General features: G+C 40.8%; 1 protein-coding gene across 2 annotated transcripts in view; it reads left to right on the forward strand.

Moving 5' to 3' along the window:
* The window catches only part of RAB28 (RAB28, member RAS oncogene family), a 107,041-nt gene extending 100,607 nt beyond the window's left edge, over positions 1 to 6,434 (forward strand). Inside the window, exons 7-8 of one of the 2 annotated variants that reach the window (XM_036990798.2) lie at positions 4,139 to 4,233; positions 5,487 to 6,434. In XM_036990798.2, the coding sequence (XP_036846693.2) occupies positions 4,139 to 4,228 (90 nt within the window). In that variant the 3' untranslated portion in view covers positions 4,229 to 4,233; positions 5,487 to 6,434. The remainder of the gene's footprint in view (positions 1 to 4,138; positions 4,234 to 5,486) is intronic. The other variant, XM_036990795.2, reaches the window with a different exon arrangement.
* The last annotated feature ends 10,266 nt before the right edge of the window (positions 6,435 to 16,700 follow it).

The raw sequence follows: 16,700 nt of genomic DNA on the forward strand, positions 1-16,700 counted from the left end.
GTAGTGGTTTTAATTTGCATTTCCCTGGTGACTAGTGATATTGAGTATTTTTTCATGTACCTGTTGGCCATTTGGATGTCTTCTGAAAGTTCATTTAAAAGTCCAAGAAGTTCAGATCTCTGTGTTTGTGTGTGTAGAGAAAGCTAGAGTAAGGAGAGGAGAGGGGCCTGGGGTGGGGCAGGGAAGGAAGGGCGGGAGAGAGGTGTGCGTGCTTATTTCCTGTGGCTTTTATCCCATTTGGAAGATGCCCAAGAAAATTTAACGTCACGTTTGAAAGTGTTTTGTATTATTTTATAAGGAAGGAACTAGGTGATAGACTTTTCAGTCGCATGGAAGTGGGTGCTGTAGTGATTTAGTTTGTGACATAAATATTTATAATAAGGTTTTAGTCTTAGTTCCATTCACTGATTATTTAAAGAGATTCTGCTGTTTTAGTTTTGACCTAGAGTGTTCCTGTTTGGGAGTCATACAAAATGAGTTATCAGCACATTTTGCAAAGGAAGGGAAAGAAGAAGAGGGAGAAAAGAAAGGGAATGCAGCTTATTAATTCTGCAAACTTATTTTGAGGCTCTATTTTGCCAAGGACCACACTAGAATCTGGGGATATGGAGATGAAATAAATTAAAGACCTTGTCCTTAGGAGCTCCCAGAAAAAATGAGGGCAGAAAAACAAACAATTATATATGCTCTAGAAGCATTTGTCATAATTCCTCATTTTGTTAATAGTTTCATCTGCATCATTTATCTGTTCTTTCTCTCTCCAACTATTCTCTAAGATAGTATATGATGATTGGGACTAACTGTTAGCAAATGTCCTAGTTTCCCAGATCATTTAGATTTATTTTTGTTTACAAATTGATCAGAACTTTAGGAGAAAAAAATAAATTTACAGCCACTATTCTCTAGGAAGTCCAGAATTCAGCTCTTCAATAATAAATTAGCTAATCCAAGAAGAAAATGCATAGTCCTATATCTTATCTCTTTCAGTCTGATTTGCAAGGAGGTTTTTCCATGTAGGTGTTAAGAGTCCTTAATATTATTGTTAAGCCTTGATATTTTCACTTGCCAGTTAGTAAATTATGAGTTTTTGTTTGGCTTAAACTAGGTATGTGTTAATTTTTTCAAGACAAAAATTTCTCTTTCATCTGAGATATATTCACTAAACTTGCTAAATATGTATATTCCTTATGTTCCCTCTGAATATTTTCATACTATATGTGAAAGTATCTAACATTGGGCCTGGCATGTAGTAAAAATGCTCAAGATTTTAGTTAAGTCCTCCTTAGCATCTAACTGTACAACACAGTGACCATTTAACCTCTGATCCTAGGGGCCCACTCTTTGGCATTAACTGAATATTGATCTTTCCTAAGGATCCATAAGGAACTTAAGACTCTTCTTACCTAGATGTTAATCTTTTTATAATTTTCTCCAATTTGTTTATAAAGATTGCACTGAAATTCCTTTCTTATCCTAAATATCACTTGTTTTCCTTGAAGAATGTATTTATTCAATTTGTATGTACACAGATATTGAACATTGTTTAATGGATTTCCATATCTTATGCCATTTTTTTCTTTTTCTAGAAATTCACCTTTTAAATTAATTTTTCTGTATAGTTTCAAACCCATATGGGATTCTGGAGATCAGGTAGATAAACCTTGTGTTTTATAGATGAGGAGATTGTAAAGACCAAGGAGGTGAAGTAACTTGCTCAAAGTTATAAATATTACTAGCAGCATAAAATGGCATATTACATGGAAGAAGAAGAAAAGTAGCTTAAGTTCCTACTATGTGCAAAGTACCAACCATGCTTTTAAAAATGCTATATCCATGCTTTAAATGGTAATCTATAATCTTGTTGCACTTTGAATGTATATCCATAATAATATTCTTTAACAGTTTATGTATGTTTTCCATGCCAGACTCTTATGCATCTAAAAAACAAAGATTGTGTATTATCTGAGTATCTTCTATACCTACAATAGTGATTGGCTTTGAATGAATGATAATAACAAATATTTTAGTCATCAAGGTGTGCTTACTGCATATCCTGAGTATGACAGACTATGACTTTTGCAATGGTAAATATGGTACTACTGTTTGGATTAAGACACAATTGCAGAATTAACCAGATTTATCTTTAGTGTCTTCCCAAGAGTTCATCTCTACTCCTTGTGGCTCACTCCCCCAGCTCCTAGGCTGCTTTCTTGCCTACCCTCTGGGTGGCTACAACTTCGGTTCCAGCACCCACTCGCGAATGCTCTTAGGCAAAATAAAGGTTGTGAAGATGGTGTTCAGTCTCACAGCTTCTTTCCTCTTAGGGCCACCTTATTATTCCCACTTCATTGACTGATAGCAGAGAATAATTGAGTGTACTTTGTGGCTCCAAAAATAAAAGTTGGTGTTTTATAGTTAACGTTTTCTCTGAAAACATTTATGAATGGCTTGTAAACAAGTCAGTTACTGTGACATCACCTATCATGAGGTTCATGGCATGGAAACGATGTTTTTTCCACTCACAAAAAGCAATGTTTTGAATCTGCAGAGCCTTGGTTCTGGGTTCCAGTTCAGAAACTGTTCAGAGCATTATGTCAGACAGCCAAGGCCCCCCAAAAAAGATGTTACCTTGTTAGTTCTTCATTAGTTTGAAGAGAATAAATGGTGAAAATCCAAGTCATTTATGTTAGTCAGTACTTTGACCAGAATGTCTTGACCACAGGTCAGTAACCTGGTTGTGTTTATAGAATAGGGTTTAAACCATTTTGGAGGATTAATGACTTGCTTACTGATTATGAAAATTCCTTCTCTTTATTGTAACCCATAGTTGGGCATAAAACAATTAGGTTTGGGGAGCTCAGATAATGGTGTTCAGTGTGTCACTTGTGAATGCACCTCATGCCTCATGTGGCAGTTGGTGATGCTTCTGTTGATAGCATCAGGCTGCGCACCCAGTAAACCACGGTACTCTAGCTAGAGCATGGAAGCAGAGCCCATGCAAGGCTAATAATATACCCCAGCAACCTATGCAGTTTCTTTCAGTTGTTCACCCAGTCTTTATAAATATTATCACAAATAACAGCCCATATTAACATGTTTTTCTATATGTGTTAATAGCATTATGAAGGAAGAATTTTCTGAAATAAGATATTTGAGATCATAAAAAGACGTGAGGAGAGTTTCAAATCTAAACAATTTGGGGAGTGTGTTATCTCTATTGTACACATTTGTCGTATGTGCTCTTTTCATACTAAGGGTTACGGCAACCAAAAATCTAACAAAGTAGTTTGATTGTTTATTTAGCAAAAACACTTAGATATTTGAAAACAACAGCTGTTGTGTTTAAATATTGTATGTCAAGAATATTTTTTTAAATGACAGAAAAGTGCATTTTGACATTGTTTATTTCTATATGGAATTTGGAAGCATGAAGATTAAGGTTGTGAAGGATGGGGGAGTGAGCATCAAAAGGAAGTCTTTGACAAGTAATAAATATTATTGAATATAAAAATTATAAATGGTATATGGCTTCCTCTGATTTATGCATCCTCTCTCCACCTTCAAAGAAAATTCATTAACTTTTCCTCTGTGCTCCCACAATATATTTTAAGTCCACTAGGAAAGCACTTACCCTGTATGACAGTTAGCTGTGTACATGTTTCTCTTCCTGTTAGGTCGGTCCGCAGCAACTTGTGAGCAGACCTTATGTAATTCACCTAGACATTCTCAGTATAGAGTGATTGACACAGTAGATCCTCAGCAATGATTGTTGAAGGAAGTGGAATGAATGCTTTTATTGCACTTTAGCATAGAAAAACTTCATAATTCTTCATTGTCCTCTGAAATACTGGGCATTATTTATATCGTGTGTAATTGTGTTTTCAGAAATAGAACCTACAATTTGTTTGAGAGGTTCAGGAAACATGTCTATTTCAATAATTAAATGGAATTTTAAAGAATAATGTTTCATGGGTGTTCACTTTCTTTCCTTTTTAGTGCACATATTCTGTTCTTTTGTGACATGTTTATCTGTGTATTTCTTTTTCTACTTTGGTGTTCCCTTCTATTTTCAGTCATTGAACATGCTTTCCATTTTTTCTTTCTTCTTCATCTTGTTTGTGTTGTACGGAATTGACAGCATATTGTCAGGGCAGAAATAGTGAAGTACCCGGAAGAAGATAATCAACATACCAACTCTGCTCAGAGCAGAATCTGTTCAGTACAGTAGTGCAGGTATTAATGGATAAATTATTGCTGTTTGGGGAGGTGGGTGGGGAGAACTAGTAAGTGCTATCTTGTTCTTTATTCCTTATGAATAGAGAAGTTCAGATGATTATTGTATGTTATTGGGGATTAATATTGTATAAGTCTTGTTTTAGAACTTTGAAAAATTGATACTTTGCCAGAAGATTTAAGAATTAAACAAGGAATTGGGAACAAATTAAGATAACATTTCAGTTAGTTTCCAGCATATTTATATTTCTGGTCCTGTTTATTACATGTGCAATGAGGTGGAGAATTGAGGCTGTTATTTCATAATCATGCCTTACCATTTTTCCTGAAATTGCTTAGTAATTGAAAGAGTATTTTAAAATTTTGCCTTGAATTACCCTTCTTTGTCTGCTTCTGTGTGCAGACTTGGTAAATGAGTCAAAAACAGTAAAGGATTTAATTTAAATTATTGAAATTGTTTTAACTTAAATTATTACTTAGAAAAATATTATGGCATATTCCTAAATTCATCATTTAAGATATTCTTCAAGTGTGGGTTAGACAGAAGCAAGAGTTAAAAGTGTCTTCTGGTTTAAATTACTTTAAAAACATGAATATGAGGTAATTTTCTAAATTTTTCATTCTGTGTTTTGTTGGGGTCATTATTGATAGCCCAATGATTTGCCTTTTGAAAGTTAAGTTGGGGCTTGAGAAGAAATGTTTAAAAATTGGGTTGCTCAAAACATTTCTGGTTTATATGTAACTCCCCTGTAACATTTATGCTTTTCTTCACTAACTCCAAAATTCCTGTAAACATTCTAAAAAAAGTTATGGCTGGGTATGATATTTTATGGAAATAGTAATGACATTTTTTACTTTGAAATGATGAGGTCTTGTCTATGAATTAAAGTATATGTATGAATAATTTTAATTCCTTTGCTTTAAATTATAACCATTTAATTTAATTTTTCATGTTGATTTGTCAATTATTTATTAGACTTATGATAACCTCAAATTAATGTCATAAAGCAGGAAAAACTCATTAAAGAAATTGCTATTATGTCCTTAACAACAACAACAATGCTCCCGTCTCCCTACCCACCCCAGTTCCACATTAGTGTGTTCTGCTTGATCCTTTTAATATCAGCTCCTGCTTCATTCATGATGTCTATCATCAGGAGTTCACCGAAGATCAGAAAATAAAAATATGCTTTAAGGAGCTATTTCCAAGGATTCTGATGCCCTGATAATAACTCTGTTTTCTTTTGTGACAGAGGGTGGTGAAGGCAGATATTGTAAACTACAACCAGGAACCTATGTCAAGAACTGTTAACCCTCCTAGAAGCTCTATGTGTGCGGTTCAGTGAGCACATTTCTTTCGTGTTGATAGTGCTGGCTGCCCTTCACCTCTGGGTGGGCCGGGGGGCCTCTAGCAACTCGTTCATCAGTGATCATCTCCGTAGTCCCATCACACTTTCCTCCCAACTCGCTTCATCTGTTCAGTGTTGCCGCACAGCCGCAGGCAGCTCCTTGGACGGGAAAGAGTTCAACTTCAGGACTACACACTTTGAATTCAAAATGGAAAGTCCATTCTTTGGAATTAGATTGCTTCACTGAAAAAGAATAATGTTGGTTTTCTTTATGTCCTCGCTTCTTTTTTCCCTGGTGTAAATTTTTCTAAACAAACAGGCAAACTATCCAAGTCTTGATCATCAGCCGGGATTTTGCGTCAGCACGGTTCATTCTCTTACCTGAACCCACACATGCAACATGTGCTTCAGAGCGCAAACATTTGAACAACTACTATATTTGATCTACAGATAACTTAAGAAGACAATCTTTTGCTGTGTATTGTGAGTGAAAATATGTAAAGCTGTATCCAACTGAAAATGCTTGAAATGAAGCAGTAATGGAAATAATTTTTTTCATTTTTTAATAAAGATCCTAAATGGTTTATATTGTAGCTGTAGCTCACAAAGTGGTGAGTATTTGATACCGTGTTTTTATTACTGTTATCATGGTCATTACGTACCATGCAATACCCGGGCTGGACGGCTTTCTGAATCTTGATAAATGTTCAGCTGATGCTCCATGCGGATTTCTTCCTGCAAACTGCATGTAAGCACTCCCAGAATGAGTCACGACTGTTGTGGGGTCATTGTGGATCAGACTGCACCTGATGTTCACATGTTTTTCTCCTGCAAATAAATTTATTTAAATTACTCTTTGGGGGAATTTTCTTTCGGCCATCTTCATTTTAGTTACAGTAAACAAAGTGTATATGGGTTTGAAATCAGTGATCCTGTGATGTTTAATAAGTGTTCAGTAACTTAGTGTTGTTAGGTTATTTTGTTGGACTGATTAAAATCCAGACTCTGTAGCCTGGCGTTTCAGGAGCTCTTCTGTGCACCGCCCGCCTCTGTGCAGAGAGCCGTGGACTCGCTCTGGTGTGCTTCGTGATGCTCGGCCTTCCTGTCTTTGATGCGCAGGGCCCTCTGCCTGGAATTCCTCCCCCCTTTCCAAATGCCTACCTTCTTCCAGTCAGCCTTTAGGTGCTATGAGGGCAAGGCTTTGTTTGTCTCAGCCACAGTTGTGTTATGATTCTTTTGCCAAGGCACAGTACCTGGCATGGTGGGAGCTCTTATTTACCTCATCGAAATGGGAATGAATGCCATCTGTCCACAAAGCCAGTCCTCGTCTCCACAGCTGAAAGTCCCATGTGAGTACCTCTAAAATGGCCATTACCCCTCCTTGTCTTTAATCACAGTTACTTGCGTCCTTGTGTTTTATTGTTTAATAGGCACAAGCTTATTGAAGGGAAGTCCTGAGTCCGTCCTGTTTCTCATTCCTCAGGAGTCCCTGCAGAGAGCCTTTCTCATAGATTTGCCATAAGTGTGTGCAGAAATTTTGGGATCTTAGTTTACAGTTCTAGGGGATTTTAGAAAGCTTATTTCACATCCTGTATTGCTAAGGAAACTGAAGTTTTAGAAAAAGAATTAGAGCTAGGCCTGAAAAGACATCTTTTGTCTCTACATCAGGGAACACTTTTTTAAGAGTGATTTGAAAGTAAGAAATTAAAAAAATGGTGACTGTGGCCCTCATTAGGCAGTGGGTCAAATCTTACTCTACTTTGATTTCTATATTTTTACTTTTTAGTAATTAAGCAGCCTTTTAAGCCTTTTGAGGTGATTAGCCCTTTGACGCAGTTCAGTTTATCCTTCCGTTTACTACCCCCTGATGTGTGCTTGTCGGTCTGCTAGGGAGAATGTGTTCTCCCTATATTCTTAGCAGAATACAAAGTTGGTAAAAGAGATCTGAACCCTCAAGGGCTGCACAGTCCAGTAGGGGTGATGTTTTTTGTGGCTGGTATTTTAAAAGCTGTGATTGACCAACGTCTGCTGTTAAACTAGATGTGCCCTTTACATTCAGTAAGGGGTGAGGCCACACTCGTTTGGTCACTTTGTGTCAATTTTACAGCTCTGTGAAAACTTGAGGATTTTTGAAAGTTTCTGCTTTTGTTTTAAATCCAGTTATGGCAGTATTCAAAGGTGTGACTTAACATACACATGTGGTTGCACAAGCTAAGTGCTGCAGGCATTCTAGAGGAGGCAGAGAGAAATTACAAAAGGTCTGTGATTGGACTAAAATACTTCAGTTGTGTGTTCACGAGGTTAGAGCTTGAATAGGACTGAGCAGGGGGCAGGGGAGGGAAAGGCCTTTGTGGGCTTGTTCTGTCCTGGACATTTCTGGACCCTTGAAATGTGAGCAATTTTTTTTTCTAACACCAGTCTAGGGCAGGGCATTGTCCGTATTTTACACATGAGGAGACTGAAGCTGAACATGAGTGATCACGCCACATCCCTTCTCGTGTAAGTGGTAGATCCACGCAGACCATTTCTGAGATAGGCGGATGGGCAAGGCTAGGTGCTGACTTCGGCCGCTTTCCATTGGTGAGGATCATATAGCTCCTTCCTGGGAGTTGACCAGGCCTGGGTGTTAAGTTTTTCTTTTGAGAAGTGGTGAAGTCCGACGCTGGTCCATCCACCTTCTCACACCATCTAGACCAGCAATGCGGTCCAAAGAGGCTGGTGGTGGCAAATTTGCCCTCTGATCACCAAGGTGAGGACAGAAAATCATCTTTCGGCTCATTGGTTTCATGTCTCTCCCAGCTAAGTGTGATCAGGCATTGAGAGTTTTCGGCTCAAGGAAAGCAGGGCCAGTGAATGCGCAATGGAACATACGGCCGGAGCAGATATCTGAATTCCATATTACAATTTTCCCTATACCTCGGGTTTTATTTTTGAAACAAAAATGTAGGATTTATGCTTATTTTACTTTGTTACCTCTCGTGTGTACAGTTTTTAATTTAAAAAATTACAAGTCTTCCCATCTAGTTGTAGGCACTTTGTCTCCTGAAGACACATGCTATAAAGTTTCAAACACATTGTGGTCACTTCTGTTGTATATTGAACTTCTGAAAAACACAAAAGTTTTCAGCCAGAACTGGTCACTGGATGCTGCCTTTCGAGTGCACCCTCTATTATGTGTGGCAAACCGCTCTGGAGTGGTTTTTGGAGTGGCCCAAGAGCTCCTGGGACTGCTTTATTATTCCTGGAGGAGGTAAGCCAGGGCCCTTTAAAGTCGATCAGCGGAACAATGTGATGGAGCATAATAATTTGTGTGTCTTTTAAAAATAGAAAAGTTTTCTGGCCATAACCCATGCTAGTGATTGCTGGAACGTTGGACATTCATGAAAAACAGTTGCAAGATTCAAAGGAAATGGGAATTCAGACCTATTGAGTGTTGTGGTAGACAGAAGTCCACTGCCTTCTCAGCGTCCGCGTCACCACTTCTCCCAGCAGCAGTTTCCTGGTGCCCACACGCAGCGCTCCTCCATTTGCAGCGACTTGCAGCTCTGGGAGTGTGAGTGGATGACTCCACTAGAGCTGATGGAAGGAAGTGGAGGGAACATTTGCTGAGGTTTTTGAAAAAAAAAAACAGAAAAGGAAAAGAGATTCCATCCCCTGAAGTTTCCAGATTACTCTCTGTCCACTGGGATTGAATGAGGAAGTTCGTAGCTCTGAGAACACTGGCGGTCACCTTGAGGACACAGGAGAGCCTGCCCATGAGCAGAGCTGATGCCAGGGGGCAGGGATGAGAAATGGAGGGAAACTGGCCCCAGGCCAAGCCACACTGTAGATGAACAGCAGGGCTCACTTTCCTTTGTCATTTTGGCTAATGTTGGTTTACTGTGCTTTTTGGTTAATTCTTACATAAGCAACTATTATGTTCCAGGACCTTGTTTGTCACCAAAGACAGAGGTGAACAATGATCTGTGTTTTGTCTTCGAGATCTTAGTCTAGGCACATGTATAATTCATCAAAATGTAACCAGACTGTTAAATGCTTTAGTAAAACTGTGATGTAATATAGGAAGATGTAGCTTAGTAGTGAGTGGGAAAAAAACAGGATTTCAGATTACAGGAATCGAGGTCAACAAGTGTACCATAATTGCCTTCAAAAGGTAGTGTAATCTTAGGTTACATTAATGCAGAAAGCATCTCTGTTCTCTAAGGTGATTTGTCCCTCTGAATCACCTGGAAAATCGTGATAGAGTAGATCTGGGAAGGGTTTTGAGGTTCTGCGTTTGTTACAAGCTCCAAAATGATACCAATGCTGTTGGCTTTTGAATTAACATTTTGAATTGCAAGGGATTAGATCATGCCTGTAGTATTTTTACCTTAACTGGTGCCCTTCTTTAAGAGGAAGACAGGAAACATTCTTATTTTGGCAAGGGGATCCAATGACACACTGAAATAGTTGAAGAAAGACGGTATGCTTCATGGGGAAAGAGAAGGCCTCAGACTCTGATAATAGACTCTAAAGAGGTGGAGACTGTGCTTTAGCAAAAGAGTTAATTGATGCTCTAGAACCTGTAGGGCCACAGGAACAGGATGGACAGGTAGGAGCTATAGCAAGATTTTGATCCAACCCAAGAAAGGCCCTTGAAATTATCTGCTGCCCAAAGAACAACAATTGCTTTATGAAGTGTTGTGTCATGTTGCAGGGTTGAAAACTTATGTGGCATCAGGAGCTAGGTGGGCAAATAAATGAATAAAAAGTAGCTAGGAGTGTAAGATGGTAGGGAGTGTGTGGTAAGCTGGAGAGCATGTGCCTATGTGCCTGTCTAAAGCCATTACAACCCAGTTTTTAAAGTTCTTTGAGCTGCATAAAACCTGTGTGGATAAGGCCACTGCTATAGCCCATATAGAACAATTGTACCAGTTAGAAAAAATCCTGCTTGCCTAAGTCACTTTGCCCCTGTCTTTTAGAAAATTGTCACTGTTCTGTTAGAACAAGGCACCCTGGGAAATTGGTGATAAATCTACAATACCTGTAATGTGAATGACAGCTCTCCTGGCGGACTGAATTTAGCCCTTTGGTGGCCAGATTGCAACCCTTGTAACTAAATTTCAGGATCTGGTTGTAAAGCTGATGATATTAGGAGAGAAAATAATTTGGCAGACTTTTTCAGAGAGCGAAATAATAGTGTTTTGGCTGGGCGCTGGGGACACACAATGCCTAGGGGCACAGCCTCTGCCTTTGAGTTAGCAGGGGGCCTTGGCATCCTTGGTATCAGGAGAGACTCCAGCCTGGTAAATGGTATGCGGGTACTGGGAGCAGGTCAGTTCTTCCCAGACCAGGGGGAGGGAGTGATCAGAACAGACTTGGCAGGGAAAGTGAGGCCTGAGGCTTGGACTGAAGTGAGGCCTGAGGCTCCGTGAGGGAGCCATCCCTGTCCCGGGACCCTCACCCCCACTGTTGATGCATTCCTCACAGCAGGTCTTTGGGGATGAGCACAGAACAGCAGACGTTCCATTCTGCCTGGCCTTCCCCTGAATCAGTTTTCCACACTGGAGAGCTAGACAGGAGAGGAAAGGCAGACTATTTGTTTAAAGTCCTGCTTCCAAGTCTTTCTGAGTGTTCTTAGGCCTCCCATGCTGTAAATTGAGTGGACTGGGGGTTGGAGGTGTGGCTGAGGGAGGTGGGTGTCACTAGCCCTATGCACTGTCTCTCCCCTAAGCCCGGTGACCTGGCTTCGATCCTTAGCTGACCTGAGTCCACAGGGTGCCCGTGGGTAGGGTTCCTAGCCACCATGGCCCTCCAGCCCTCTCTCCTCGTCCGCCGCTGCTGCCCTCCTCCCCTGACGCCTGGATTGCTTCCTTCAGAGACCGCCACAATCTGCTGCACACACGGCTGTGAGAGTGGACTTGACCCATGGGTTTGAATTCAGTCAGTCTTGTTCCAAACCCCTCCATGGCTCCTCAAAGCCTTTTCCATCAAAGGAAAATGCTTCCTCAGTCCGACATCCAGAATCCTCTAACAGCTTCCCCACCCTTCCGTCTGAGACATCTGTTCATCTTCAACTTGGGTGGCTACTTTGTTCTAGCAAGTAGTCCCTCACCTCTGTGTCTCTGCTGGGGTTTCCTGTAGGGGAAGAGGGACGCTGAAGATGTGAAGTCAGGAAATCTGCTTCTTTTCTTGACTCAGAAACCAATCGGCTGTATGACTAGAGGAACCATGTAGTTTCCTGGGGCCTATGGGTGGGGTGTGGCTATGTGCACTCCTTGTCACCACTGCTTGTCTGGGTGCAGGGCAGGCGCACCGAGCTCTCCGGAGGCAGCTTCTCATCTGCTGTACGCGTAGTCCTCCGAACGGCCCCACGAGCTCTGCCTCCTGGTGTTCACACCCTGTGCTGTCTCCTCTCTCACTGCATCAGGACTGATCCTTGGGACCTGCAGAACGCTGCACACGTGATGGTGTGTGATTTCCAAGGGGAGGTCACAGCAGGCATGGCAGCTCCCACCCTGGTCCCTCAGATTGTTCCTTCTGAGCAAAGCCAGACACCGTGTCATGAAGACAGTCGAGCAGCAATGTGGAGGGGGCTGTCTGAAGCCCAAACAACTCCCCTACCAACAGTCAGCATCAACCTGCCAGCTCTTTGGCGGGCCAGCTTGGAAAGTGAATCCCCCCTTTGTCTGACTGAAAACTCACCAGAGACCCCAAGTTAGACACACCTGGCTAAGATGCCCCCAGATTCCTGACCCACAAAATCTATGAGAGATAGGAAATCATTATTTCAAACCACTAAATCTTGGGATAATTTGCTTCATAGCAGTAGGTGACTGATACAGTGGGTGTTTGTATTATCTCTGACAGATGGGGAAACTGAGGCCCAGGACACTTTAATAACCTGTCTGAGGTTGTACAGCTGGGGAGAGATGGAACAAGGGGCCAAATGCACGTCTACCTGGTGCAGAAGCCTGACTTCTCACCTACTGTGTTATATTCCTTGCTTACTAGTATCCAGTGCCTGAATCATTTTTATTAAACAGTTTCAAATGAATGAACAAACTATTTTCATGACTGAATATATAAATGAATTACATATTCATAAGGGATGTCTGTAAAAATAAATAATGCATGAATATTTGCATTCTCCATTAAGTCAGGTTGGAGTTTCTTACTGCCTAGGTTTAATTTCTTCAAAAATTTTAATCTCCAAATCAAAATAACCTAATCAATTTCTTCTGATTATATACTGTAAAATACTTGTTCAATGTTGGTGGGGATTTAAATTGATGCAGCCACTACCAAAAGCGTATGGAGGTTCCTCAAAATAAAAATAGAACCACCATACAATACAGCAATTCCAATTCTGATTATTTACTCAGGAAAATAAAAACACTAATTCAAGAAGAAATATGTACTCCTATGTTCATTGTAGCATTACTTATAATAGCCAAGATATGGAAGCAGCCTAAGTGTCCATTGATGGATGAATGGATAAGGAAGAGGTTGTGTGTGCGTGTGTGTGTGTGTGTGTGTGCACAATGGACTACTAATTACAAGAAAAGAATGAATTCATTCCTTTGCTACAACATAGATGGACTTAGAGGGTATTTAAGTTCAGAAGTCAGACAAACACATACTGTATATTGCACTTATATGTAGAATCTGTAAAACAAATGAACAAACAAAATAAAGCAGAAACAGACATAGATTCAGAGAACAAATGGGTGGTTTCCAGAGGGGAGGAAGGTTGAGGGTCAGACATGTAGGTGAAGGAGATTAACAGGTACAAACTTCCAGTTATGAAATTAATAAGTCATGAGGATATAATATACAGTATAGGGAATATATTAAAAATATTCTGATAACTGTGTAGCGACAGATGGTAACTAGACTTATCATGGTGACGATTTCATAATGTATAAAAATATTGAATCACTATCTTGTACACCTGATACTAGTATAATATTGTATGTCGATTATAATCCAGTAATAAAAACCTAGTAACTTTCCTATTCCCCAACAATAACTATCAGATGACCTTTCAAATCAGTGGGGAAAGGGTAGACCAGCGAACAAGTAATACTGGGGTAATCAGCAAACAGGAGAAGTAAGTCACATGCCTGGACCCCTGCCTCATACTACGAGATCTCAGTATATAAAATAAAACTTTCAGAATCATTATAAAAATGTTGTGAAGTGCTTACACAGAGGAAAATAACTAAAATCACTCTTCGCTTGCTGTTGACATTTTGATGAAAAGCCGTCTCCCAGATAACTCTCTAGACATTAGTCCAGAAGTCTAGAAACTATATTTAGGATAAGTCACATGAAATAGCTCTTTTTGAAGTTTGCCTTTTTCACCAAGTGATATACAGACATTATCTGACATCCATAAGCATAAATACACATCAGAATTTTTAATGGCTTCATGGCTTTCAAGTCTATAATATGATAATTTATTTAATCATTCCTGTTTATGGACTTTTGTTTTTTTCCCAAGTTTTCACTGTTATTGTCACCTATGCTTTGCTGAACATCCTATGTATATCTTTATACATAGTTGCCTTTATATATGTATCCTTGGGATAAATTCTCAGAAGTAGAATTGCCAGTTTAAATGGTATTTTGAAAACATTTTATATTCTCATACATTTTGCCAAATTCCACTTCAGAAAATGTTTTACAACTCATCCTGCTAATGGCAAATGAAAGTGTCCACTTCTCCGTGACCTTGGCAACATTAAAGACTAAATTCCTCATGTAAATTTAGCAGGTTCTAGGCCCCTACACGACACTGATGTGGACTGACTCCCATTAACAGCCCTGAGCAAAGGCACATGGGACTGTATGGTAGTGAAGACTTGTGCCTACAGGGATATTTTCCTGCTGCCTTTATTTTGGTCTTAACATATTTCAGTTTGTCAAATTGTTTCTTATAGACCCAGTAAATATCCTTAGAAACCTGTCATTAATCACTTATTCTAAGTTGAGTTGTATAAAGTCACAGCACACCAGGGGCTTATTAAAACAAAGTAACCAACCTTCCAAATAAGGAGCCTTTGTTTTCTTTATTTTTCTCTTCCTCCGAACCTTTAGTCCTCCCCCATCCCTACCCTCTGCCCCACCTTGTGCTGAAATTACTAAGCCCTTTTCTGCCCCTTGCTTGTACATGGAAGTGAATCTTCCATCTTCTCATCTGACCGCAGCCTGGCCAGAGACCCTGAACTACGGGACCCATGCGGGCAGCACCATTGTGCCATCCATCAGCCATGAAACTGCTTGTCCCTCTCAGACCATGGACTTCTCTGGCTGGAATCCCACTGTTTTTGTCCGTCTCCCTGGTGCCTGGCCCCTTCGAAGCAACCAGTAAAGGTTTACGGAGTGAATGAAACCCATCTCTACTGTAGGTTGTCATGTGCAACTGAATAGCCGGGGGTGCATGGGAGGGGCCGTCTGAGACACCAGCCAGGCCCTGTCTGAGCAGCTGGCCAGTGGTGTGGCCGTCCGCAAGTCCTCCGCCTCGTCAGGCTCCGAGTCTTCCCTGCAGTGAACTTGTCAGGTGCAATCAGTGGTTTCCAAACCTTGCTGATCACCAGGGTTATCTGAAGCCAAACAAAATGCCAGTTCTGGGGCTCCACTCTGGAGGCGGGGCCCTGGCTTCTGTTTGGGAACCACTGGACAAACTCATCCTCCGTGTCTCTACTGCTCCCTGTGTGACTGAGAATCTATTGCCAGTGTTGCATCAATGTGCAGGATCTGCATAATGGGAATGATAACTATGACGACGACCCTGAGAACTTCACTGGGCTGAGATGAGATGCTAATCGTGGGGGAAAGGACATCAAAAGCTTACAACAATTCCAAACAAACGAGAACTGTTGGTCATTTCTGTCTGCTTTACTTGGTGAGACTTGGAGTTCAATTCTGGCTGACCAATGCTAACAGAGCACTAATGGAACCCCCTGTTCTGGATAGGCAATCCCCTCCTGAAGCCCCATCTCTTGCTTCTCCCACTATTGTCCGGATTCCTCTGAAATCCCCTCATTCGTTTCTAACTTAGGGGTGGGTGATTGTCTCTTTCCAGCTTCCCAAAGACCCTTGGCTCTTGAGCCAACTTAACCATTTCCTCTCATCCCACCCCGACCCCCCGTTTTGTTTCTTATCCCAATCCTCTGACACTTTCTCAGATTTGTCTTCCAAATTGGCAGGTGGCCTGCTAACAGATTGGCTAGCTGCCTTGTGTTTGGGTCACGGTGTAGGGATGATGCTTACATCTGTAAAAAGCTGACAGAAAGCTGAGTGAACCAAGATGTGCACACTGTCTCACTACTCCTTCCACAACCAAGTATAGAGGGAACCTCATCTAGTTAGGCTTTGGAACTCTCTTTGTAGTTGAGGACAGTCAAAGACAAGGAACAGGAGAGGGAAGGTGTGAAGGTTTCACTGAGTAGCTACTCTGCCCCAGGTACCAAGCTAGACACTTCGTACATGTTTTTAATAATAGGCAACCTTGTAGTGCATCTACTTTGCCCTTCAGTTTGCATGGCCATCCAGTGTAATCCTCACCCCAGGCCTGCTGCAGGAGCTGTGAGTCTCATCTTTCAAATCAGGACGCTAAGACTTGGAGGAGGGAAACTTGTCCAGCATCCCACACTCAGCAAGAGGCAGACCCGGGATGGGAACCCTGCTCGTAGTGACTCCAGATCTGTCTTGCCTGACAGGCATGGTGTTTATTCATGCTCCAAACTTAGCATTTAAATTTCAGGGAAAGGCTTGAACCTAGAATGGGATTTAAGTTTTTGGAGCCAAAATTATTTTAATTTTATGACTAGGAAAAATGTAAACTTACATTTTCAGCAGACCAGAGATGATAAAGTATGCATTTGTCAAATAAAATTCTTCACTGTGATAAAGTAAATCATTCTTTGGCCTTGTAAAAAATTAGGCCTCACTTGAACTGTTTTCACTTTGGCCTTTGCTAATATTTCTGCTATCTCCATTAGGGATTACAATGATGAATGCCTTTTATTCACATCGTTAGGCACTTCAGTGAATGTGTGAATACAGAGCACCATAAGTCACAGGGAACTGAAACAACGTGGTCCCATAGAAAGAAGAAAAATCTTGCAGGCC

Source organism: Manis javanica, chromosome 5, assembly GCF_040802235.1.
Source record: "Manis javanica isolate MJ-LG chromosome 5, MJ_LKY, whole genome shotgun sequence".
Taxonomy (NCBI): Eukaryota; Metazoa; Chordata; class Mammalia; order Pholidota; family Manidae; genus Manis; species Manis javanica.